Source organism: Silurus meridionalis, chromosome 21, assembly GCF_014805685.1.
Source record: "Silurus meridionalis isolate SWU-2019-XX chromosome 21, ASM1480568v1, whole genome shotgun sequence".
Taxonomy (NCBI): domain Eukaryota; kingdom Metazoa; phylum Chordata; class Actinopteri; order Siluriformes; family Siluridae; genus Silurus; species Silurus meridionalis.
Window position 1 is genome coordinate 16,345,998 of NC_060904.1, and position 26,285 is coordinate 16,372,282.

The following is a 26,285-nucleotide window of genomic DNA, read 5'->3' on the forward strand; positions in this document are numbered from 1 at the left end:
TTAGATTTTTTTTCTTGACTGAATACGCACATCCTGTCCTCATATCAGATCCAAATGCGACCAGCAGGAACAGGGCCCTTTAAATGAAAGATGGCCTGAAGAAGGTCTGAATCCACAACAGGCATCACTCATGCTTTAATTGGATTGATATTAAAAAGCGAACAGGGCCCCATACGTTCAGCGCCTCCGTGAACTTGTTTCGTTGATATGCATATCCACGCAAAAAGTTATTACTCCTCAAGGAACCATCGCGACATCAATCTTCCGCGGCTGGATCGGGAAAAAAAGAAAGGAAATGATTCGAGCTGCCCTTTCTCCGTCGACAAATGAATTACTATCAGAGGCGACGGGCGACAGAGCGACGGCTTCTTATCTGCGCAATTTCATTTGGCATATTGTTGGAAAATATAATGACGGACCCCGGGCGTAAATGTGCAGTAATGCATTAAACAACGGGGCTGGAAAACAGGGACTGGATGCTTCTGTGGGTTTTTAATGTTAGACAGAATAAACCGGTGCTTGTCGCCGAAGAGACTTTCGTCGCCATCAGAGTCTAAGACCTCGGGCGGTGTTTTATTAAAGCAGCCAAATGGAGAATGGCGTCATTAGCATTTCTTGACAGCTAACAACTCAATTTCACTTGATGAGTATTCGCATATTGGCTTTTTCAAATGCAAACTGACAAAGGCATAGACGGGGCAGGAACACAACCGATTTCAGGAGGCGCTGAGCACAAGGAGGCCTGGCCTTCGACTACAGCCATGCTAATCAGGATACTTAATACTGAATAAGCCAATTCCAGCAAGCGACAGCGGCCCAGGTTTTAAATAATTGCTTTGGATACAATGTGATTGTCGCGAATAATGCGGATTATCATTCAGCCTTGACACGTTTGACAATAAAGAGAGCTGAATTGAAGACAACCAGATTTGTTTTTTTTCCTTTCATTACACAAACCAGTTGTGTTGCTGTGGATTTTAGTTCTTTTTCATCGTCTCATCTGTAAAATCTACTTTAACAGTTAAAACTCCAGATTTTTTCCAAAAGATTTAGTGTTTGTTATAATATCACTGTCAAAATCCTCATCATGATAGTCACCACACTGATATCTAACTTGCTAACTATTGTCAAAACTGTGCTATCTTATAGTTGCAGTGCATTCTGGGACTTACCTTTCGCAAACTTTCTCCATTATTCTGCACTTGAAGTTTTTTAGCAGCCAAAATCTAAATATTTCTTATGTATGAAATAGTTCATTTTTGGTCTCCTATTGTAACTCCATTGTAACTCCGTTGCTCTAATCTCTCGCAAGCATAAAGAAAATACCAAATTAGCACCTAAACTAATCCAAAATATTTCAATCTGAACATATTAAATGTGTGGCCTTTTCCTTTATTATCTATTCAACCATTTTCTCACCTGTGGCAATCAAGAAGTATTCCTAAAAGCCAAAACGCTAAGTGCAATTTAATTTTCTTGACCTTATGTCCCAAGGGTTGTGCGGAATCTTACCCTTTAGCATGTTTTTCTTATGATATTTAAAACTGAGACCAAAATTGGACACTTTGACCTTCTAAGGGTTGAATATTAATCTATTGTTCTGTTCATATAATGTATAAATCTGTATCCACCATCTGTGTGTTTGTGTGTGTGAGTCCTGAGATCCTTTGACCTCTCCTTTTTTTTTTTTTTTTGCTACTTCTTGATGTTTAGACTTAACTTGCTTTCCTGGTATCCCGCTGTTTTATTCCGTGAGCATCCCCTGAAAAAGTCAAGGTCAGGTGCAGGAAAAAACCCAGAAAAATACGCTTTTTGTTCATGGTCTGAAAACCTCCCGCTGTGAACATGTCGGTGAATAAAGCAACGGTCATCCTCTACATCATGTCACTCGTTAGTTATTAAGCCACTCTAACAAATCATTTATCACCGATTCAATATCTCCAATTAATTTATGAATTGATCTATTCATTTAAAAAGACGGTAGTATGAAATATCCATACGCCACTGAATATAGTTCCCTGAGATTTCAGTTGCTTTATAACGTGCTCTATAATAACCTCATGTTCATAGATGATAGAGAAATTATTTATTTATTATGCAAACCTGATGTAAATAGTACAGTATATTTATATAGCACTCTTTAAAAAATGCAATAATTCTTAAACAAAATTAAACTCAATTTTTTTTAATCTACTTATTTCAAAAAAAGGTTTCCTTGAGTTTATATTATTTTAAGTATAATTATAATAAATATAATATAAACTGAAAGATTATATTTTTATATATTTAATTTCTTTTTTAAATAACAGAACAAATACATGAAACTTTTTCTTTAATCTTTCTCATGTTATAGTATGGTTTAATATAATCAATAATGGCACTAATAAAGGCCATAATCATAATTGTGTGTGTTTTAACCAATTGTCTTTTAATAAATAACCATTAATAAATTAGTGACACAAATATTATTGGATTATAAGCAAAATGTTAGTTATTGCAAAATAACAGATTTTTTTTACCTGCTTTTTTTATTAATTTATTTGCATTTTTATTGAGGCTAACGAAATAGTTGCTAGTCTTTAAAAAAATGTCCTGTGGTAATTACATGGGCGTAAAAACAACAAACTTATTTGTTTTTCTCATGATTGTAATCAATAATTATTTTAAATATATTTTTCCACACTCATTTGTAGAAAAACTCATTTAACGACATTTCTGGCTTTGCTCAGGAAATCTATCAGTTTATTAGCATTAGAGTGAATAAAATGTATCTTTTATTAGGTATTAACTAATGCTTTATTCATAGCTAACTAATTTATAATTAGTCATAATAGTAATAATAATAATAATAATAATAATAATAATAATAATAATAGCAATAGTAATAAATGCCACATGAATAGTGTTGCATGGCAACACAGCAAAAGTGGATGAATGTGTTTAATAACAGTTCAGCATTCATGTCAATACGTCAATAACGGGTAATACAGAAATAATAAATTATTAATATCTCCCCGATAATGTAACCAGCAAGCAGAAAATGTTTTCTTTATTATTTTAATAAATGCTTGTATATAAACTAAATCAATGTAAAAAGCTTCTGTTCCCTCACCAGTTCCTTCATTTTTTTCCATGATGAATTATGGCATTAATGTTGTTATTGACCTGACACTGACTCAATTAGTAGAGTTTCTTATGCATTATGTAGAATCGTCCCTACTGCTCTCAGTCAATGTTAATTTCATTTTATTTCATTTTAATGAATGCTAGACTCATCATGTCATTTTTTTCCGAAATCTAATTTGGAAGCCGTCACTACACTAAGGCCCTTGTTAAAGAGGTATTCGATCCATTTGACTGCGACTGCGCTTCTAGTACAATCGAATGCTTACTTTTATCCACTCGTCATTTCCAGCAGATTCAGGATGCAGCCGACCAGGGCATCTTGTTTTCCGGCTTTATCCAGGAACCGTCCGGTCTCCATCATCGCGTCACATCACGAGGAGGCCTTGCAGAGGCGTCCTTGTCTTTGCACTCCAGTCCGAGTTCTTTACGATGCTCGGAGCTCACAGCGAGCCCGAGTCATCAGGGTGAGAGCGGCGCAGAGGACTGGGCTGCAGATGGAGAGACGGAAGAGCCAAAATCCTCTCGAGGTATAGGTGCTGATTTTGTAAACGTGGTGACTCTTATTGGCAGATTTTTTGGGAAGCTCGATGGAGTTGGATAGATGTCAGAATAACAAACAATCGTATTGTTGTAACAGGTGGAGATGCTCTCTCAGACGTGGTGTCCACGGTTTCTAAATCGGAGTGTTGTGATGGAGAGCAGGAAGATATACCATCGCCCAACAACAAGGCCAAAGACAAGGACGGGAATGAAAAACCCTGCAGGCCGACTCTAGGCAAATGTGGTGAGGATTGTTTTCAGCACAAGTATTACCTCCTGTTCTTTGTAGAATAGTGTTAAACCTTGGACTCTGCAAGATGTAGCATGGTGGTGGGAGCATCAGGTTCAATATGAGTATGAAAGTCCTTTTGCTTGATTTTTCAATTAATCCTTTTTTTTTTTATTATTAGCTTACATGTTGAACAAATACTTACACAAGTCACTACAGATGGTTTTCCTCCAGTGATTACTGGTATACACAAGAAAACCACGTGTAACAAAGAAGTTAAGACCAATTTCTAGGTAGCACAGGAAGTTAAGAGAGTTGTGTCATTTGGCGGTTAATGTTGACTGTGCTGAAAAAAAAAGCAAAAAAATACTCTTTTCCAAACATTCAAACTTTTCAATCGTTCCCTAACCCGCCGAGTGCATGGGCGACAGCTTTACAGAGCGTTACCTCGGCAATTCTGAAAAGCGCGCAGGGTTTTAGATCAAGTCTCGTTTGGGCTGTTTTCATGAAAAACCAGATGGCGGCTCTCGCTCTTGCTGTTTGTGCGAGAATCAGAAAACGTGGAATTGTTCAAGCCGTATGCCATGTAGTGTGAAACGAGGCATGCTGGGATGCCTGGTGATCGGAGCTTGTGCTCCATCTGGACGAGGAAATGATCGAGTTTGGAGGTGAAGGAAGAGTATGAAGAGGAGGAGGAGTCAGTAAGGAAAAGAAATCCCAGGGCTACCATCTGACCCAAGGCTCCTAATCCTCTAGACGCTTAGCCTGGAAGAAAATATGATGGCGTGCACATTTGGTATTTAGTCATATGTTTGCTCATGAGGTCACTAATGTGAAAAGAGGTGAGGTTGAGGCTTACTCCATATGAGAGGAAGACAGGGAGGTTGTATTACATGTTTGTCTGATGTTTTGATATTTTGAAAAGAAAAACTATGCATATCCAAACATTCCCAAGCTTTTAATCCTTTGGGAGGACAGACGTCAAGGCTTCGGGGATTGTAGAAATGTGTTTATGTGGACTAAAATAGTTCAGAGAGAAAGGATTAGGAAAGGGGTTGTTGCAATGCCCGAGAGAGTGGTGACCCAGGCATGGTCTGGACAACATTTTGACAAATGTGACTGACTATAATTCTGTTTGTGTGCTTGTTTTCTTGTTTACAGCGAGACCTTTGCTCTTGACCAGCGCTGGGGTCCAAGACTGTTTAAACAGTCCCACACTGACTTCCCATTAATAATAGGTCCCTCAGGGGTTACATGGGGTTCTTTGTCCGAATACCGGTTCCAATGTTTTATCAACTCAAGGGCCGCTTGTTAAAGGAGCTCTTTCAGAAACATTGTCAACATAGTTCTACACTTCACAAGCAAAACTTTATCTAGTTTCCATTTCGCTATGTTTCCCCCATGTTCAAGTGTGTTTCCTCCAAGTTCTCTGGTTTCCTTCACATCAGAAAAAACTGCCAATAACTAGAGTAAAAAAGTCAAATTTGTCTCAGTATGAATAAGTGTGTGAATGTTTACATGGTTCCCTGAGATCAACTAGTGTCCTGTCCAGAATGTATTCCCACATTGCCGTCAGTATTCCCAGGATAGGCTGTGAATTCCAGTTAATAAATTAATCTTATTTCTATAGAGGGCATGCTTGTTGTTTAGTAATATTGTTCGAAAAACTTGCACATTCTACACTCTTAAGGGTACTTCGGTTGTCCTCTTGGGGCACCATTAAAGATTCTATGTTGAGTGTTTATTATGTTCCAAGCACTGCATATAATAGCTGTAAGAACCATTTATATTGCCAGTGAACTTCAACCACTGAAGGACCGTTCAGTCTAAGAGTAGCAACAATATTGACATTTTGTTTTTGTTTTTATTCACAAATTTGGTTTGAAGTTGCATCTGGAATTGGTATAGATGCTCATTTGACCTCAATAGTACACAGTGCATGCTAGCAAAAGAAGTAGAACATTTGAGAACTAGCACGAACAAGTCCCACTCAAATGTTCTACTCTGACCCTTTCTGGCACGAAAACACATTGTTGTAAGGTTCAACATAGAACATTTAAAGCCTTAGGATTCAAATTTGCATATTTTCCAAAGGTAACCAGCAATTACTTAATTAGAAAGCAAGATAAAGTTATCAAGAATTTTGTGGGTTGCACAAAAGATGGCGTTTACACTCAAGTGCTAATTTCTTTATTTCTGGAAGAGATAAGTCTTTAGATGTTGTCTGACTTTTCTGACAACAAGGTCGAATTTTATTCCACCACCTCAATGCATGTCTTTCATGAACTCTAAATGATGGAGGGATAAGTGGAGTGGTGGAAGAGGATGGAGGGAGCTTGGTGCAGTGCAGGGTACAATAAGAGCTGCGTGGGAAGTGGTAGCCCAGTGGATAAGCTGTTGGACTTCTGATTGAAAAGTCTGAGTCCTTGAGCAATGTTCTTAACCTTTAATTGCTCAGCTGTATAATTGTAAGTCGCTCTGGATTAGGGCGTTGGCCAAATGCCCTAAATGTATGGTAAAGCAGTGCTTGTCCATTTTTGATTTTGTTGGCAAGCAGGAGTGTTATAAATCCGATGTAGCAGCTACAGGAAGCCAGAGGAGGGGGGTGCATAGTCCCTTCCTTTCCTTTCGTTTTTCATCATTGCCATAATTTTCTATCGCTCTACATTATGACTAAAAACCTGACTGATGTCAAAAAAGTTAATCGGAAAGTTACAGGGCTGTTTTGATGCCGCATTTGCTAGTGGCGTTGCGTTCAGAGATGTGATATACGCACAGCTGGTCGTAGGACGAAGGCTGTGACCGAGCTGTGAATTCTCTGACTGCCTGTCATAACGCTCATCCAGCCCTGAAGAGATGATTCATGCTTTAAACCGAGTTTGACAGAGAACCACAGAACTGAAGCCCTGATGATTTCTTAGCATTTGTGTGCGCGTGTAGGCGGGAAACATCCTGTTCTCACATTTGCTTTGCACAGCCCTCAGAGAGACAGACAGTAAATGGCTCGGACACGGTCACTAGCAGTCCAAGCGACAGCCGCCAGAGCGAAAGTGCATCTCTATTTATCCTTTCGGTCAAATATCCATTAGTTCCAATATAGATCTGAAAAATGTGTGGGGGAGAGGTCGAGCACAGCCGGATCGAAGCACACAAACAAATTCATCATACCCTATTTTAATCCATTAGATGCACTTTGTGCTTCTATATTTCAGATGTAAAAGCTAATTCAGCATATAGAGACGGCAGAATTGTATCGAGACGAGGCAGACAGTCAGCTGGGGACTCCTTGTCCTTGTTTGAGCTGTGGACCAGGTTATCTGATTTAGCTAATTAGTTAGCCTGCTTTCCCTTGCTTTCTTTTTAATCTGATAAATGAACTGGCCGGACTGCATCTCAAGAGCCAAGAAGGCGACTGCTGCTTAGGGGATAAGTGATTAGCCATGGACTACAGTAGATCTGGTTACCGGTTGCAGAGTTTTTGTTCGATCCTAAAAGCTAGCATCTTTTCTTTCACCTAATTTATTTGACTTAGGTTCCAGGGGTACTTTCTACTCAATGCATTTTCACACATATTAAAGATTATTATGATGTTTTTTACCTCATGCCCAGGTGCTGAACTTTTCGGCTTGTTTAACTACCCCGGTGGGCGCCAGCAGCCGCTGAAATACTACACGGTAAAGGTGCCTCTGCAGGTGCAGCCTGGTGACGAGGGCAGTCGCGCCATCGAGGCCCAATGGCTGGACAACATGACGCAGCACTTCAACAACGGAGCCTCGCTGGTCGACGGCTACTTCAGTCTGGCCAAAGACGACGGTGAGAACGCTTTTTTTTTTCCATTAGTGCATCACAGGGAGACACGTACACACATACAGACATGCTTACATTATTGATCCTCTAATGGAAATGGCCAAACAAAGCACACTGCACGGATGAATAAAAGTACACGAGTAGTGAGTAGAGAGGGGTTTCAAAATACACCGGCATCTTACAGAGAAAATCGGTAAAAATCAGACTGATCCCAGAAACATTTTACACCTTTTGTGAACACGTTTAAACCCTTTTGAAATCCATCCTCAAGTCGACCGCCGAATCTGGAATCTATTCTTCTTGTTTTGAAGTGTCTTCTCTTTTCAGGTGTTTAATTCGAATCTGACTTTGAGACTGATTAAACAGACCCATTCACTCATCTCCTCCAGACAAACGCATGAGCTGTTTTTGAACATAGCGATTAACCAGATCGAATTAGCGATCACTGCCTTTATTTTCCGTCTAAATAATTAAGCATTTAGTTGCGGTGCCTTTCGACACTCCGTGCGCCTGAGCGCAGGAAGTGCGTCCCCCTGTGATGCTTTCTGAATAAGCAATCAGAAATGACAAGTGTTATTTGACTCATTTTTCCACATTTTTCACGCCACTAGGTATTGAAGACTCCTGCTATTCTAAGTTGTAGGGTTGAAGTACTTGGTGTGGTAGAAGACGTTTGTCAGCATTTTTATCACATTACAAGGTTTCGTGTTGTAACAGGATCATGTTAAACACCTTACAATTCGTGTTCCCTTGGCAAGGTGACTAATTTATTGAGAAAAACTAGAAAGGACCAGAGAGGAATGGAAGACATTGTTAGCTTGATCACAAAATGACAATAATATATATAAAAGATTTTTTTATTTATTTCTATACATTGCTATGAATTAATCTCAAAATAATAGCTGCAAAGAAAATCAGGTTTTATATCAATGCATTCATTTTAATATGTTCTCATTCCTTTAGCAACACAAAGACCTCTTTAAAAATAAATAAATTATTGTTCCAAAATTAATTAATTGATTAATTAAGAAATAAATTATGTATTGTAGCGCATTGTAGCTAACTTGATGTATGCTATTAACTTTAAAACGAGCTACTATGAGCTACCTCAGCTGTGAAGTATAGATAATGTTGATCAAATTAAAGCCTGAATTGCATTAAACAAGGCAAATCTCGATTTTAGGAAATGTATTTTATGGTTCTGATTTGCTAGCATGAGCGTAAACATTCTCTTTTTTGGGTTATCTCGATGGTTCTAGCTAGCTGTCCAGTGAAAAAGTGATTTTTGGTGACAATTTATACATACTCTGAAAGTAAGTTAACAAAAGTGAAAAAAATACACATAAATGGAAAAAGAAATTCCTAGCCTTAACGGAAAAGTCTAAATATAAGACCATTCTAATTAGTGATAAAGTCCACGTTTGTCATGAGTCAAACCACAGAAAGCGTGAGAAGTTTGAGGAGTTTCTCCAAAACAAACTCTTCTTTGCAATCATCTCTGCCCTTGGTGATTCGAATGATTTAACACACGTCACTAAACTCCTACTCTGGATCTTCTCCAGATATGAGGTAAAAATGTGACAGGATCACAGAAACCCGGAGGATTCTGGGTGGACACAATCTACAGCCAGTTTCGACAGAAGACTAAGGAAGTATAGTATATCTCCTCTAATCTGTTTACACAAGAGGCTTTGGGATGAGTTTGGCTATGGATTAGGAACTCCTGATGGAGTTCTCTGGACCGTGATAGTTATTGATGTTGTTGATGTTGCTCTGCTTCATCCATTTCCAGCTCCAGGAAGATATATTTACTTTTTTCACTTTGAGAGGTGGTCTGAATATTAGATAGAGAGCTAAAAATCTAATATTTATGAGTGGCTCAACAATAAATCTGTATTTGTGATTTTTTTTTGTAAGTGTTTTGATCTGTAATGGTTGACTGGGTTTCTGTATTTCTTCCGAATACCAAACACTGGCTTTCAAACAACAAATCCACTTACAATACAATTCTGTTGACTGTCATTCTGAATCAAACATAATTTGCTTGATTAATCTATCTTCTTCTCTGTCAATAATTCACATGCCATGTAATGAATGCTGGAATTATGCAAATACAGGTTAAGACAGATTCAATAAACACATTTATAGAAGTAATCAGAATCCGTGAAAAGGCAGATGGTCAGGTGATCAACTAATAGAATATTGTAGAACAAGCTAGAATTGAAAACCCTTCAAACCTTAAACATGATGCAAAGGTAACTGAGCGTATACTTTGCAATTGGAAACAGGTGGGACTAATCAGTAAGTGTTTAAAAGCCATGGTGTCTGATGGGAAATGTGGTTGATGAGAGTCTGGCAGTGACCTGATATCACTGTATTCACATTTATATAAAAGCGCCAGTGGTGGACCAAGAACACAAAACATGTATTAGGGTTAAGGATACACGATGTAAAATAGTAGTCCAGTAAAAGTGCTCTGAATAAACTTTCAATGGAATAAAAGTACAAAAGTATTTGTCTCAAATGTATCCAAAGTACTATAATTTATTATAGCTATAATGTTCCCATTATTGGTTTAATCAACTCAGTTTATGCGAAATGACTTAACTGTTACTGTTAGCACAACAATCTATTGATAGAATGATATTAATGAGTAAAACACTGATTTATATTAAAATAATCAGGAGCCTAAAACGTCTTTTTAACTACTTTAAAATAATCGAGTAAATACGGTCACGTGTGGTATGACGAATTTGAGTCTGGAGTTTCTTCCTCATTCATTCCTCTCTAAATGTTCTGCTTGCTGTTAAAGTGTCGCTGAACTGTATGTTGGTGATCAGTAGATACATCGAGCGCCCATCAAAACAAGTTTATAACAGAGCGCACGTTTGACCCTGATTGGTGGATTGCTGCGTGTTTGAGCGGTTACATTTTTAACCTCATAGATAAAACAGGAACGACTGATTTCACAAAATGTAGTTGAGCAAAATTTCAAATGTTTGACTTTTGAAATGTAGTGAAAAAGTCACTCCAAATGGAAATAATTCAGTAAAGTACAGACACTCAAAAAAAGCTACTTATGTACAGTAACAAATTAAATTTACTTCCCTACTTTCCACCATTGAAAGTGGGTTCAGCCCTGCTAGCCCTTTTTTGTCCCAGTCATCCATGACTCTTCTTGCACTTGAGGAAAATCAATAGATATAAAGGATGATATTAAAAATGCAAACGAATATTTATTGGCAAATTCCCGTCACGTGATTACTCTCAGCTCAAAAAGAACCTGAACAGAAATCACTGGAATCACTGCTAAACTTCCATATTTTTTCAAAAAGAAAAACCCTGTATTAACACCTTGGCTACTGCACTGGAGTCTCTGTTGGATTCTGTGGTGAGGGTTAGACATCAGCCATTTGTTAAATGTGTAGAATTCAATGCCTGATGAAAGATTTGTATGGCATGATATTGATCAGGAAAGCCACATGAACCTGCCTGCTGAACATCTCTTGATCCACCATGGCTAAAAAAAAAAAAACAAGGACAATGTGGACTAAAAGGTTCCTTTCGTCTGTTTCTTCTCACCTCTCCTCCTCACCCTTGTCAGAAACGGATTAGTCTCCGCAGCTGTGACACATTCATATGCATAACTATTCATGCCGCACCTTCTATATTCAGATGCCAAGTGAAGCAGGGGTATTTTGCGTATGAATTTCCAATAAGGCATTATACTGCTCTGAAAGGAATTTCCAAGATACCTCGGCTGACTTTTTCTTTTATTCGGGGGTGGGGAAGGAACGGACACACACACACACACACACACACACACACACACACACACACACACACACACACACACACACACAAAGGAGGCCGATTGAATGAGGCTAAATTTCCTGAGAGATGAAAGGCAGATGCACAAACAAGTGCACACCGACACTCGCCGCAACGTCTGGTATTCACCTTCAAGCACAAGTGCGTAGTGCACTCCTGCACAAAAAACATGTGAATGCTGACCTTCTCAAAAATCTGCCCAGCAACCCAAGCTTCCTGGTTGAATGTGTCATACTTAATCCTCGTACTGAGCACTTTTTAAAATATACATGAGTCAGACATGTTATTTAAGCCTTTCCTCACATCTTACTCACTGAGTCCATGGCAACTTAGTGTTCAGTAGCTTATTTTTGTCATCTTAACACGAAAATGTTTCAAAAGAACACTTAGGAAAAAACAAGTAACCCTGAACAAAACCCTAATGAATGGTTAGTTTGGTTAAAAGATAGAGTCGTCAAAGATAATGCTAGACTTCATTCCAAAAACCGTGACAAACAACTGAATGAGGAACAAATATAATAGGACCAGGGACAGAACTACATCATTCTGGAGAGAGTTTTAGGAAACTGGGCATGAAGTGGGAATATAGTCTGACTGGTTCACCAGACCATCAGTCACACATATTCAAGTGAATTTGCATTGACTTCCTAACATCATAATGTTTTTTGGGGGTGTATGAGTAAAACTGGAAATCCAGGCGGAAACTCAGTCACATGAGTGAAGTTAAGATGTTGGGCTTCTGATTGAAGTTACCAAGCTGCCACAGTTGGACCCTTAATCCTCAACTGCTCAATCGTATAAATGAAATAATTGTAAGTCGTTCTGCTAAATGCTGCAAATATAAATATAACTTCTGGCACTGGCGCTAACCAGGGACGCTGAAGCTCTGAGGCAGCTCCACTGTCCGATACATCACAATGTCTTCTACATACAAATCAATCGTACACAATATATACAGAATGAGATCCATGTGCCATGTGGAACTCATTCAGGTCGTCATGGCAATTGGTATTGAACTGGTCCAAAATGACTTTTTCTTCTTCCTTGCTGGTCTCTATCAGCATCCCTTGAATGGCCGAATGCTAATTATACCAATTCTCATGGTCTAGAGACCATTGAAATATTCTCGCGAGTAGACCGTTCCAATTACAGCTGACGTACGCTGGTCAGAACAATAGCCGCTGTTTGAAAAGGGCACTGAGATGTCTTCAATCGAATGAGTCGAGCTTTAAATAGGTTTTTTCCTCCCATTGTCCCCTTTCATATCTTTTTTTCCCTCTCTATCTCCTGAGTCTAGCCATTTTTCCACCCCCCTACCCCGCCATCCTGAGCTTCGCTAATGAAATCTGAAGAGGCTTGGCAAGGAGACACAAACAGTATTAGAGCGAAGATGGAGGAACCGAGATGAGAAAGCAGAAGACAACACTCGACCCAAAATAACACCAGACTCTCCATCACATGTATATCGCCTCCTGCCGAGCTTATTAACAGTACACTCGTGGTAATGTATCTCAATCAGGGCCAAGCGCAGGGACAGCAGGAGCCATCTCAGACGCCAAACTTAAATTCGAAAACGAGCCTCTTGTGGCTTCTTTATTTTATGCTGAACGTGTTCCAATAGCCATGGTTTAAATGAAGAGGACGAGCTATTAATTAGAGTTGCCGTTCATTAGTTAAAAGCCGGTTTCACTATGGACGAACAGTCGAAATCGTACCCCGAGGTGTCTTTCTTCTCACTGCAGATCTTTATTACCTCTTGCCGTCTTTTTATCTTTTTTTTATCTGTCTAGCATGTCATTACCGTCTACTCTGTGTTTCCTATAAGATTAACTCCTCTGGTTTTTCCGCCATACATTCAGACTACCATCTTTAACTTCCACTTCTATCCCCCTTCAGATCCCCAGCCTAAGGTCATCGACAGCGTGTTTATTTTCCAAGAGGGAGACTCCAGTGCAAGTGCAACCTACGACGCCATCGTGGTCGAGCAGTGGACCATTATTAACGTGAGTCAGCTCTCGCTTTGTTCCGTACTGCCATATACGTACCGAAGAACCTGTTGAGGGAAACAAGATGCCTTTTTATGGCAATAATCATCTATGAGGTGACATGAAGTTTATTCAACCGCATGGTTAACATTTCACAGAGTTGACTTCACTCCCACACGGCCCGTTTGGAGGTAGACCAGAAACATATTGTGGACTGCGTCCAAATGCTTTTATGCAAGACAAAAAAATAGAAGGAATGGAGTATCAGAAAAAAAAGAATCCTGAAATCCAAAAGCATGCATGATATTAGTTTTGAACTAAGTTCTTATGCTTGCATGAGAAGAATGTTTTACTACGATGGTGTTTTAGTGCCAAATTACGAGAATAATATCGTAGCAATATGAGAATAATGTTGGAATATTTTGAGAATAAAAGTCGGAATTTCGAGAATAAAATCGTAGCAATACGACTTTATTCTCGCTCCTTACTCTTGCTGTTTAACAGTCACAGTCCGTTAGTAACGACATTTTGTTCTTTTGTATATTGTGTATGTGGAAGAAAGACAATAAAGCTTGAGTTGAGTTGAGTTGAGTTGAGTTGAGTTGAGTTGAGTTGAGTTGAGATAAACCCTGGATTATGTACCAGCATAGGTGTTCAACTCCTCCGGTTTAATGTCTTTGATCATCATTCTCATAGTGTCTTCAGAAACATCATCTCTTTGAAAAGCACTCAGATATAACCATCGATATCCTTCAAGTCGACCACTGGTCACCATTTCAGACTGCACAAAAGAGGCAATTTCCTCATTGTCTGATGTTTGCTTCTGAATAAATAAAGTTTCCCACATAACCACTGCAGTGTCCATTTACTAATTATAACTCCGTGCTGATGCGGCCTTTACTGGTAAATCCTAACCTTAAGTATGAATTAACCAAATCCTCAACATGCATTTTCTCAAAATATTCAATCAGTTTCAACCTGATACTCAAAATATTTCGACTTTATTGTACTGCTGATGTACAAATGATTTTATTTTGGTAATCTTAGATTTAATAAAAAAAAAAAAATGTAACATGGCACTAAAACACTGTCGTAGTTTTACAGATGACAAGAAGATTGGATAAAACTACTAGAGATATACTGTGGTTCTCCAAATTTTATTCCTAATTATTTATGGTTATTTACATTTTTGATAATCAAACCCTTCGCACTTAGATTATACATATAACACAACTCTATGATTTTATCTCTATGAAGGGTAAAATCAAATCTGAAATTTGTCAAAGGATTGCAGGAATAATTGGAAGAAAATTTTGTCTTACTACATATTAGTGGATAACCTGGTTCTTCTTAGGTGTACCTCATGGTCGAGTCTTTAGAGGACACATATACGTTTGCGCTTTGGTAATTTGTCAGTGAAAATTCCTTTTCTACTCGAACCCACTTGGTGCTGTGGCACAAATATCAGAGCTGACCTCAACTCCTGTCTGTAATTAGCACCTGCAGTCCCTTATGAGTTATATTGTTGTGTCTGGTTGGTCACACCCATGTCTCGATTTTAATTTTGTTGCATTTTATTTCCTAGCCTCTGTTTATAAACCTGTTAGGTTGTATTGTGTCTGGGTTGCTTTGTTTTTTCTTTGTGTTTTTACTGTTTAAGTCTTTGCATTGTCTTTGTAGTCAAGAAACGGAACCTAATGCTAATATTAGATATGTCAGAGTCTATTAAGTTTACATTTACATTTATAGCATTTGGCAGACGACCTTAAGCCATGTGCACACTGTACGATTTTGGCCACGGATTGGTCGTTTGAGGCAAATTTTTTAATAAAAGCTAAAATCTGTAGTCTTTGATCGCTAGTTTGACATTGGTATGGACATTGAGATCATATTTTCCCCCACGATGAAATTCTCTCAGTGTCAGAAGATTTCAGACTCTTTTCTGCAGTGTGACTTCTCCTACGAGGGCCGTCAAACCAAGAACCAACAGGAGCAACGAACCTGATGACGCAATTAGCGTGACAACTTCAAACCACCTCAGGGAAATTGTAGAAATGAGTCAGTTGGACAATATAGCAGGAAGAGAAAGAGGGAAAAGGAGTGCTTGTATGATTTGTATGTTTTATTCTTAAGCTATGTCATGAACCAGTTTAACGCTACAGGTTATTTTTTGTTTGCTGCTAGCTACCATTAGCGAGAGAACGCGGGACTGATCGGTTACGAATTGAAGGCGTAAAACTTTGGAGAAAATCATGTGTGCGTCAGTTTTACAGTCTGATATTATGATAACTGATATCCTACAGTGTCACATGGGGATCACAGTCTGACAAGCAACGATTGCACAGGACTATTAAAAATCATAAAGTTTGCCTCTGGCATTATCCAGAGCAATTTACACCTGAGTGGTTAAGTTGGGAGTGGTGCTGGGATTTGAACTTATGACTTTGTGATCCGGACTTTAATGCTTTCACCACTAAGCTCCAACTATATTAGAAAGATGTAGGTGGGATATACCATGCGGTTTCTTCCTCATACCATCTCAGGGGGTTTTTCCTTTCTATAGTCACCACAAGCGTTCAATAGAGATAAACGTACAATTATAAGAAACAAACGTATAGGCACCAAAATTATACATTGTTTTATACAAATATGTAACTGATTTATCTCTGTAAAGCTGCTTTAAAAATACATGCATTGTGAAAAGTGCGGTACAGCTACAACAGCAATACAATGCAAAGGGTTTGGAGCTATTTTCAGTGTGTAGTTAAATTTGTATTATAAAAGGTTGTACCTTTAGTACCTTTTCCTACTCTTTATACCTTTATGTAAATGCAGCTAGGGGAGGTTTTTTCCACCACCTTGGCCCAGGACACAAAAAAAGACTTGATGCATGTCTTCCTTGAGCATTGGTGCTGGAGGCTCGAACGTGAACATGATACAAAGTATGGATAGAGTTTATGGCTGTTTGGGCTCAAATCTGTCCATGTCAATCGTATCTACATGTGCTTTGCAGTGCTCTTCCTTCAAACAAACATCTTTACATTCAGAAATAAGGTCGGCTCAAACGCACCTAAGACCATCAACTTGTTCACAAATGAAAAAGATAAATAGCGAGGCAAAGATAAATGGGATTTCTGGTCAACTCCACCTGTTTAATAGGCATTGCCGTTGCTAGGATTTGAGCCCCAGACATGTTTTGTTCACATGAGCTGTTGTGCCGCGTCTCCATCGACTCATTCCAAAGCGGTCACACTCGAATTGGTTCGTGATGCTCTAATATGTGTGTGTGGGCGTGTTGTCAGAAACGTTGTGTATTCTGATGCTATCACGGTAATCGAGTTTTGAGCTTCTTCAGCCGGTGGCTCTCCCTGCCTTTCTTATTCACTCGATCTGTCTATCTTTCACACTCTCTCTCTCTCTCTCTCTCTCTCTCTCTCTCTGTACCTCTATACCTCTTCTCATGCTGTATGCATTGCACCATGACCTGTGTTGCTTGCTAGCTAATGACAAAAAAAAAAAAAACAACACGAATGACATTAGGTTGACATTTCTATTTTTTCCTAATACGATTTAGCGAGCAGGACCTTTGCAGGATGCCAGGATAGTGACGTCGATCGCTCCCAGATTAGCAGAGTGATGAATTGTTGCAGGAGGCATATCGAAGATAGAAAGCGCCGATCATTTTAGGTCATGTGACATACAAAACACACATTGACACACTTTGAAGAAATACTTTTCCTGTTTTGTCATCTTTTTTTTTCCATTGTAAATGTCACCTGATGCCCTTGATAAAGCGATACACAGTTACGCGAGAGTGGAAAACGGAAGAGTGTTCGGCGTCGTACAGTGGAAAAGCAAGCCATGCCTTGTACAACACAATTCAAATTGAGTCCACACTCTATTATTGCGCCTTGAAGGAAATCGATAGACAAGACAACCTTGGACGTATAATGCAATGAAGACCCAGGCTTATCATCGCATGGCCAGCTTTTTCCTGTTCACTATTCCCGCAGGAGATTTACTTGAAGATTTACTCCTTGGCAGCATAGTTATTAGTTTTAAACCACTGAAAAGAAAACCATCTTAAGAGCATTGTTATTAGACCCCAGATGTTGACTGTCTCTGAAGTAGCATTTTTAAAAAATGCGCTCTGTGATTTCGAATCTTGTCTGAAGACCGAACTGCATTCCTTTTTACAAAGTACTCGACTAAACGTAATGATTGGTGGTAGAGCTCTGTGCTGAAAGTGTGATTGGATTTCTTGCATGAATCAGCCTGACATTTTCAGCCCCAGAACTTGAAGAGGTGTTGAAAGGATGGTACTGTTTTTAGACTGTAATTACCACTTAGAGCTCCAATCCTCTTTCGGCAGATATTGCAGCGTTTGTCACACAAAAAATGACAATATGTATGTACCCAGTTTTCAGAACAATCCGGTAATAAACACAGCAGGAACAGAGCCTGGAGTTACGTTTGGATGAAATGCATCGTCTACTCCGAATGATCAGTCTGCTCAAGGCTACTTTTTTAAAATTCAATCTCCGCAGAAAAACAGGCTGATTTCACATCTTTTCAAATGACTTGCATGTTTATGGAGCGATCTAATGCTTGGTTAATGTTTCCTGTGGCTCTCTGGATTCTTGGGGTTGACTCAATGGGTATTTAGTAGAGGGGTTTTAATGTGCTCTTTTTTCTTCTATAGGTCATTACAAATTATATGATATGTTATGTTAGTGTCAAACGAAATGTTTGTTTTTTTGTCATGTGAAAAACGAAGTACAGCAATCTTTGGTAGAGCTGTTTTGGAGGGCATAGGCATGTGTCTATATCATGCCCCAAAAAAAGTGACATCATTCATGACCTTAGGAAGCAGCTGTTCACCCAAAAACTGAAATTCACCAATCTGCAGTGAGAAGTTCTTTCATTGGCTTTGAAAGTGTAGACAAACCTAAACCCTGTCTCTCTCTAAAGCAAGCGAAAATGCCGCTAATGTAAGCGAAAGATTCCATACTGGCACCTGTTGGTTGAGGATTCACTTAAGCAGTTGACCAAAGCAGATCATACATGACTTTCAAGTCATTCTCAATTATCTCATCTCTCAGCATCACTTCATCTGCTTCATCACACTATATGATTAGATTGGACACCAGGGTGCCAATAAATCTTCTCATGGACAGTCATTAAAGGCCAGTTCATAAACATAGTCCAGTATGAAGTGTCTAATTTGCACCACTTCCTACAGCAAAAAGCAGGAAAGTCTGAAGGTCGATGCAAGCGTGGGAGCAGTGTGATATCAGAAAAGCAGAAAGATCATTAAAATGTGTCCTTTGGCAGTACTTTCCTGTCCAACTCCTGCAGAGGTGAGAAAACACACAGCCATGTTTTCAAAGGGACAATTTTCACTTGCAATGTGTGAATCCATATGGACACAGCTGGACATGAAGGATGGAAATGTAACTAAGTTAAGAAACAAACAAGCGCAACTATGGAGGCTAAAGGTTTCCTATTGACTTGTGTTTTGGAGGAGAATATGGTCAAATTCAGACTCAAGTTCCTTCCTTCCTATCTTTCTTCCTTCCATCCATCATCCTGTTCTGAGTGTGCTTCTTCCTTTCTTTATTCCCTTTTTTCCCCCTTTCATTTCATTCCATCCAATTAATTCATCTATACATACATACATATTCAAACATCCATCTTTACGTACAAATATCCAACCTTTTATCCATCTATTACTTTCTTTCTTCTTTTTTCACTCCTTCTATACTTTTCTTCCATCCACCCATCGATTGAACAAACAAACCCACCGTCCATCCATCCATTCATCCATGGTAGCTCACTGGTTAAGGCCTTGGGCTTTGGAGCAGAAAGTCATGATTTCAAATCCCAGCATCACCAAACCAAGCTGCTCCTACTGGGCAAATCCAAACATAGAAATGTTCTTGAATTCTTCCTGCTTTCCCTTCCTTACTCTTTCATTATTTCCTGCCTTCTTTCCTTTATTGTCTTCCCTCCTCCTTCTATCTTCACTCTTTCTCTCTTTCATTCCATTTTATTTATTTATCTATACATACATTTATCCAACCATTCATCCATCCATTTCATCTCTATACTTTTCTTCCTTCTTTTATAAATTATTTACCTCCTTCCTTCCTTCCTTCCTTCCTTTCCTTACATCGCAATTTAAAAATCCTTTCTCGTGAAGTCTGTATTTTCCTTTTTGATGAACACTGTGTCCCAGTTTTCACATTTCCACAGAAAAGATACTATTTAGACACGAAACAGAATCCAAATTCAAAATAAAGGAGACTCTCGGTTGAGGTCAGGAACGATGTGTTATTTACTGTCTACTGTTACATTAAGCTTTTGTTATGTTAAAAGTCTTATACGCCAGACTACAGCTGGCAAATAAACCTGACCTTCAACAGCAATAATAACTCAGATCTTCAAAAGGTTCATGCAATTTATTCAAAGTAAAGATCAAGCAAATATTTAGGTTACTAGAAAGAAAGAAAGAAAGAAAGAAAGAAAGAAAGAAAGAAAGAAAGAAAGAAAGAAAGAAAGAAAGAAAGAAAGAAAGAAAGAAAGAAAGAAAGAAAGAAAGAAAGAAAACACATTCAAATAATATCTCAATCTGAGTAAATTCAAAGAAGAAAGGAAGGAAGGAAGGAAGGAAGGAAGGAAGGAAGGAAGGAAGGAAGGAAGGAAGAAAGGAAGGAAGGAAGAAGGAAGGAAGGAAGGAAGGAAGGAAGGAAGGAAGGAAGGAAGAGAAAAAGAATAAAGATTTGTTAATCTATTTACAATTGTAACTTTCTTACAACATTTTCTAAAGGGCCCAGCAGGGGTATCTTGGTTTGGTGGTGCTGGGATTTGAATTCATGACCTTCTCTTCTGAAGGCAAATGTCTTAACTAGTGAGCAACCATTTGCCCAGGGATGGACAAAAGAAAGAAAGAAAGAAAGAAAGAAAGAAAGAAAGAAAGAAAGAAAGAAAGAAAGAAAGAAAGAAAGAAAGAAAGAAAATGAATAGAGAAGAGGGTGATGGAGGAATGGATGGAAGGAAGAAAGGAAGGAAGAAAGGAAGGAGATGCTCATGGAGGACGGAATAAAGAAAGTCAGGAGGACAGAAAAAGCAGCATTAAGGAAGGAAGAAGTCATTGAAGAAGAGAGAGTGAGAAGGGAGGGAGAAAGGGGTCATGAAAAGAAGGAAGAAAGGAAGGACAGTAGTGAAAGAAGGAGAAGAGGGTCATGGAAGGAAGGAAGGAAGGAAGGAAGGAAGGAAGGAAGGAAGAAAAGAAGGACAGTAGTGAAAGAAGAGAGAAGAGGTCATGGAAGGAAGAAAGGAAGGAAGGAAGGAAGGAAGGAAGGAAGGAGGAAAATAATAGACAGGAAAAGTGGATGGAAGAAAAATAATAAAAAGAAAGGTGGATGGAAGGAAGGAAGGAAGGAAGGAAGGAAGGAAGGAAGGAAGGAAGGAAGGAAGGAAAATAATAGACAGGAAAAGTGGATGGAAGAAAAATAATAAAAAGAAAGGTGGATGGAAGGAAGGAAGGAAGGAAGGAAGGGAGGGATTAGGGAAGAATGGGAGTAAAGAGAGTGAGAAGAGGAAAGGAAGGAGGGAGGACGTAAAGGCAGGGTTATTTATTTTATGCGATTTCTAAATGAGTTCTGCTCAGAACATTTCTTAGGAAAGTCTCCTGTTGGAGGATTTTACATAAAACCTTTAAACATTTCTCAGCCGAGACAAACAAAAAAATTCCATTTCGACGCCAAGTGTAATGTTTATATTCTTCGGGGACGCATTCTGCACTAAATGAGAAAGTATAATGCCCAAAATCCATTATAGTTCTGAAAGCGCACGTATTAAATAACATGCTTATGTTGTTTTGAAAGCTGGAAACGTGTCTTTTTAGATATAAGACCTTCAAAGACCCAGGATGTTCAATGTCGAAGCGGCTCCACAGTTACAGAAGTGCAATTCTGCTGACTCATCAGAAATCATATATTTTCCTTAAAAAAAAAAAAAAAAGAAAAAGTTTTTGCTTATGTGTGTGGTTGTGTAACTCAAAGTGCACCAGCAGGCCAGATTCCAATACAAACACATCCTCACCTTATCTCCAGTCCCTCCAGGAGCCGACGCTCCTGCTCAGGCCAGTGTAAATAAGCACACCCGCTTTTAAGCCTGTAAAATCTGCCTCAGCGTTTAAACACACCGTCCAATAAAGCGAGATGCTCCAGTCTGGACAAAAAGACAAATCCACTGATGTAACTGTTTCTCAAAGGCTCCCTCATGTGCAGCTTCATTTGATTGGTTCATTTGAATTTTCGCAGGATATGCATATTCAAATATGTACTCGTTTCTATAGTTATTGAAAAGAAATTGAACAATTTCTATTTACATGAATTTATACCTTCAAGGACAAGACTTCAGTACAAGGACAAGATTTGAAGAGACTCAAGCGTAAACGTTTCGTACCACTCTGAGGCAAAGCCGTAACACAAAAGTGTCTTCAGGACAGAGGAATTGATGCTTTGCAGTTTTTCTTCAGGAGAAAAAAAAAAAACAGAGAGGCTGAAGAAGGTATGGCAGCGTATAGCTAACGGAAGTGAAAACAGAAAAGAGCGATAAAGCGTAACTCAAAACGCAAAGATGATTTTCCTTAATTTCCATGCACCTTATTGTTTTATTCCTTAAATATCTCATTATTTCTCATTATTATCTCATTAAATTTAAATATGCAAATGTTCATCATGTTGATTAAATCATTTCCATTTATTTCATGATAAAAAGTATCACTCGTGTACAATATCGATATGACTGCGACCGTTACAACATATATTCCATTACTCTGTGTGTGTGTGTGTGTGTGTGTGTGTGGTGTGTGTGTGCATATCTGGGACTACGCTTTGCGTTAACGTGTCTGCGTGCAAAGAACGCCGGGTTGACACGCGACATGGTTTCCTTTAAGGACAGCTGCAGTTAAACCGCAGTGACTCGTCGACTCGGCTGTTATCAACACGAGTGCAGGAGCGAGAACCCCGAAACCACACACTTTTGCAAAAACAACCCTCATTTGGAAAATCCGGAGACACAAATTGACATGAAACTTGCAATACACTTCTTCTTCTTCTCTAATTAACATAAGCATTAACATTAACATCTGTCCTTATAAACCCTGAGGATTATCAATCCTTTATTTTTTTCATATTTAAGGCTTATTTGGAATTCAAAGCCTTTTACAATAAACTTGAGAGAAGCTTAAAAATCTGGATAGTTTTATTTCATTAATCACGAGCCGGGATTGAGGTGAATTTCATTACCATCACAAATGCTTTTAATTATCTGGATTTTACAATTTATTCATTTGAAATATGATGGACTTAAATGGAAATGGATTATCCATGGAGAAGTAATCAAGAGAGAGTGTGTGTGTGTGTGTGTGATCTTACTCTGCTGTTCAGTCTACAGCACAAATGGCATGTATTATATTTTGTTCTCTCTCTCTCTCTCTCTCTCTCTCTCTCTCTCTCTCTCTCTCTCTCTCTCTCTCTCTCTCTTTCATTATTGTTTTCAACATGTCAAACAATCCAGAATGTTCTATTTTTTAAAGTAGCCACCTTTTGCCTTGATGAACTCTTTGCACACCATTTTCCAACGATCTTGAGAAGGTGTTGAGTGCATGTTTGCTGCTTTTCCTTCCCTCTCTGGTTTAACTCATCCCAAACCAACTCAACTGGAGGTCCTCTGATGCAGCGTTCCATCACTCTAATTCTTAAACAAATACCTCTTATATAACCTATAATTTTTTAGGTGTGTTTGGGGTCATTGTTCTGTTGGAAAACAAAATGCTGGTCTAAGTGCAAACCAGATGCGATGGCATGTCGCTGCAAAATGCTGCGGTAGCCACTCTGGTTAAGTGTGTCCTCAATTTAGATTAAATCACCATCAGTGTCACCAGCAAAGCACTTCCACACCATCATACCGCCTCCTCCATGGTTCACAGTTGAAACCACACATTCAGGAACCGACCATTCACCCATTGTACGTCTAACAAAGACACAGCAGTTAGATTTGGATTTCATTAATTTGGATCTATTAAAACAGTTTTTCACTGATCTAATGTCCATTCCTTGTGTTTCCTGGCACAAGCAAGTCTCCTCTGCTTATTGTTCTTTTGAAGCTCCATGAACATATGCTTCAGATGGGCTGGAGTGATTTAAGTGGTCTGTTGTAGAGCTCGAACCACAACCCTACCGAACATATTTGGGATGAATGTGAACATTGAACGTTGGTCTACTCACCTCACCTACATCAGTATCTGACTTTACCTGACCTGACCCTTGTGGATGAATGAATCTCGACAAATCTCACTCTAACATCTAGTGAAACATCTTCCCAGAAGAGTGGAGGGTTTTACAACAGCACATTGGAATGACAGCTAAATAAATGTGGAATGGGATGTTCATAGAAATTTGCAAACATTTGTCCATACATTGTATATCCTAGATAGATAGATAGATAGATAGATAGATAGATAGATAGATAGATAGATAGATAGATAGATAGATAGATAGATAGATAGATAGATAGATAGATAGATAGATAAATAAGATCTTATTCATCCTTTCATAATTCTTGGTTCTTTCTCTGTTGAGCAGCAGTCAAATGAAATGACTTGTACATGATCTCTTTCTTGGACACTGCTGATTCAGTGGCTCTTTCTTCATGTTCACCAGGAAACGAATGTTCCTGCCAAGTTTCCTTATTAGAACAAACTCACAAGACAGATTTTCAGATGTATCCTGCAGCAGTGTAAAGACCTGACAACGCTAGCTCAATGTTGGTTTCTATAAAGACACCACAGGAGGTTCTTGGTGCCTAAGTGAAAAGAAATGAAACAAATTGCCTCATGGGTTTGTTGTGTCAACAGCTGAGGAAGCGTTGCTCATGTTTAAATTCTCTCAATAATTATTACTTGATTAATTAAGTTTGGGAAGCAAACTTTTGTTATTTGCAATTGTTTTTCAAGCCTGATTTATTGATTGATTTCTTATTGATTTGATTGATGTAATGATGTGTTATGTTATGGGCGAATGCACAGTGCCTGTAGGGGGCGTAGCCTCAGTAACCCTGCAGTGAGTGTGCTGTGTGCATGTGATTGATGAATGTGCAGGTAGAAATTCACCTGAATTTGTATTAAATGCGGTTGTTTTAGCCAAAATGATCCTGCAAGATTTAACATCTAAGTTCCCTGCTATAGGTGAACCTGCAATTTTGTAAATTCATTCAATTAATTAAATTTGAAAACTTTCCAGCTTTGAAAATTTCAAAAAGTCTGCAAACCTACCCAAATTATTTATATTTTTTTTATTCTGGTTTTGGTAACAGATCTTTCTCCATTTCTGCTTTTCAATTCCAGCTGATTTAATCCTAAATCAGATACAGATCGTTTTTTTAATTACACTCTAATTCTGACTGTGTATTTTCTACAGGGGGTTCAGGTAAAGACAGACTACATCCCTCTCCTGCAGTCTTTGGCTTCATTTGGATGGAGGCTCACCTGCGTGCTGCCCACACCCATCGTTAGGACAAACAGGTATTTTTTGAGGTTACTTTTAATGAACTCAGCATGCACATCCTCTACAAACCTGCCGTACATTTTAAAGTAAAAAAAAAATGTGCATGATTTGCAATCCTTTCCCATTACACTGGAAACAAATTTGTGTTCTGGAGGCAGTGATAGAAATAGTCAAGACACCAAACGACACACAAACGAAGCACCAAGCAAATTTAAAAAAGCGATCATTTACAGCAGCACATTCTGATAGATAGTGTGTGTGTGTGTGTGTGTGTGTTTTGTCTTTGCTATAGCATAACAATAGGTAATCCTTTGTACAGTATAGTACTGTTTCTATCTCTCTCATTGCATTTTTTAGAGGTGTGTATGTGTGTGTGCCTCAGTGTGGGAGTCAAAAAAGCAAAGGTTCACATTCCGCAGCTGCACTTTAAAAATAGAAAACACCCAGTGCAGAAAACGGGGTAATTTTTATATAAAGCAATAATGTGAGAATCATGTCTCTCTCCTTTCCAGAGTGTCTCACTGACTTTTTCACCAGGAAATTTCTAGAAGTTCAGATCAATTAGTAACTCAACCCTTAAAAGGTGATATCCAGGTGATGTAAGTTGCTAATGCTAACTGGACTGATCAAGAAATTATTCTGCTAAAAATCTTCCAAAAAATCAAAAATAAATAGTACCAGATTGCATTGCTTTGAAAACTCTGAATTAGAAGTCACATGGTTAGTCAAATGGAGTCAAGTGTCATGTGACCTCAATATATTGAAGTACACCTCTTTCTGGAAGACGCCAGGGTGCGTTAGAGAACCTACCTAAAGAGTGTCATGAAGTTTCAGAACAATAAACATTTGATTTCAAAGAAAGGATCCCACTGAGCACGTTTCAAAACAATGTTAAATAAAATAAGGGTCAAGGATCATTCAAAGCAAGATGCTACCACCAGCATGCTTTAATCTAGAGCTGGTGTTTTCAGGGCAATTTCTCACAAATGTTAACATTACATATTCAAAATCTTATGTAAAGAATGCTAAACAGATGCAAATGCAGTTAAGAGAGATACACTATACTGCCAGAGGTAAAAGGCAAATGATGTAACATTTTACATTTATGGAATTTAGCAGATGCCATTAATCCAGAGCAACTTCCAATGATCTCACAACTGAGCAGCGATGGGGTTAAAGACCTTGCTCAGG

At 38.6% G+C, this 26,285-nt stretch overlaps 1 protein-coding gene across 3 annotated transcripts in view; it reads left to right on the forward strand.

Moving 5' to 3' along the window:
- LOC124403618 (raftlin-like) overlaps positions 1 to 26,285 on the forward strand; it is a 96,905-nt gene that overhangs the window by 49,944 nt on the left and 20,676 nt on the right. For 2 of the 3 annotated variants that reach the window (XR_006928919.1, XM_046877294.1), the window contains exons 5-9: positions 3,416 to 3,653; positions 3,764 to 3,910; positions 7,505 to 7,708; positions 13,430 to 13,536; positions 25,008 to 25,111. Coding sequence is in view for 2 of the 3 variants with exons in the window: in XM_046877294.1 (XP_046733250.1) it covers positions 3,416 to 3,653; positions 3,764 to 3,910; positions 7,505 to 7,708; positions 13,430 to 13,536; positions 25,008 to 25,111 (800 nt within the window). In the remaining variant the exon portion in view is untranslated. The remainder of the gene's footprint in view (positions 1 to 3,415; positions 3,654 to 3,763; positions 3,911 to 7,504; positions 7,709 to 13,429; positions 13,537 to 25,007; positions 25,112 to 26,285) is intronic. The other variant, XM_046877295.1, reaches the window with a different exon arrangement.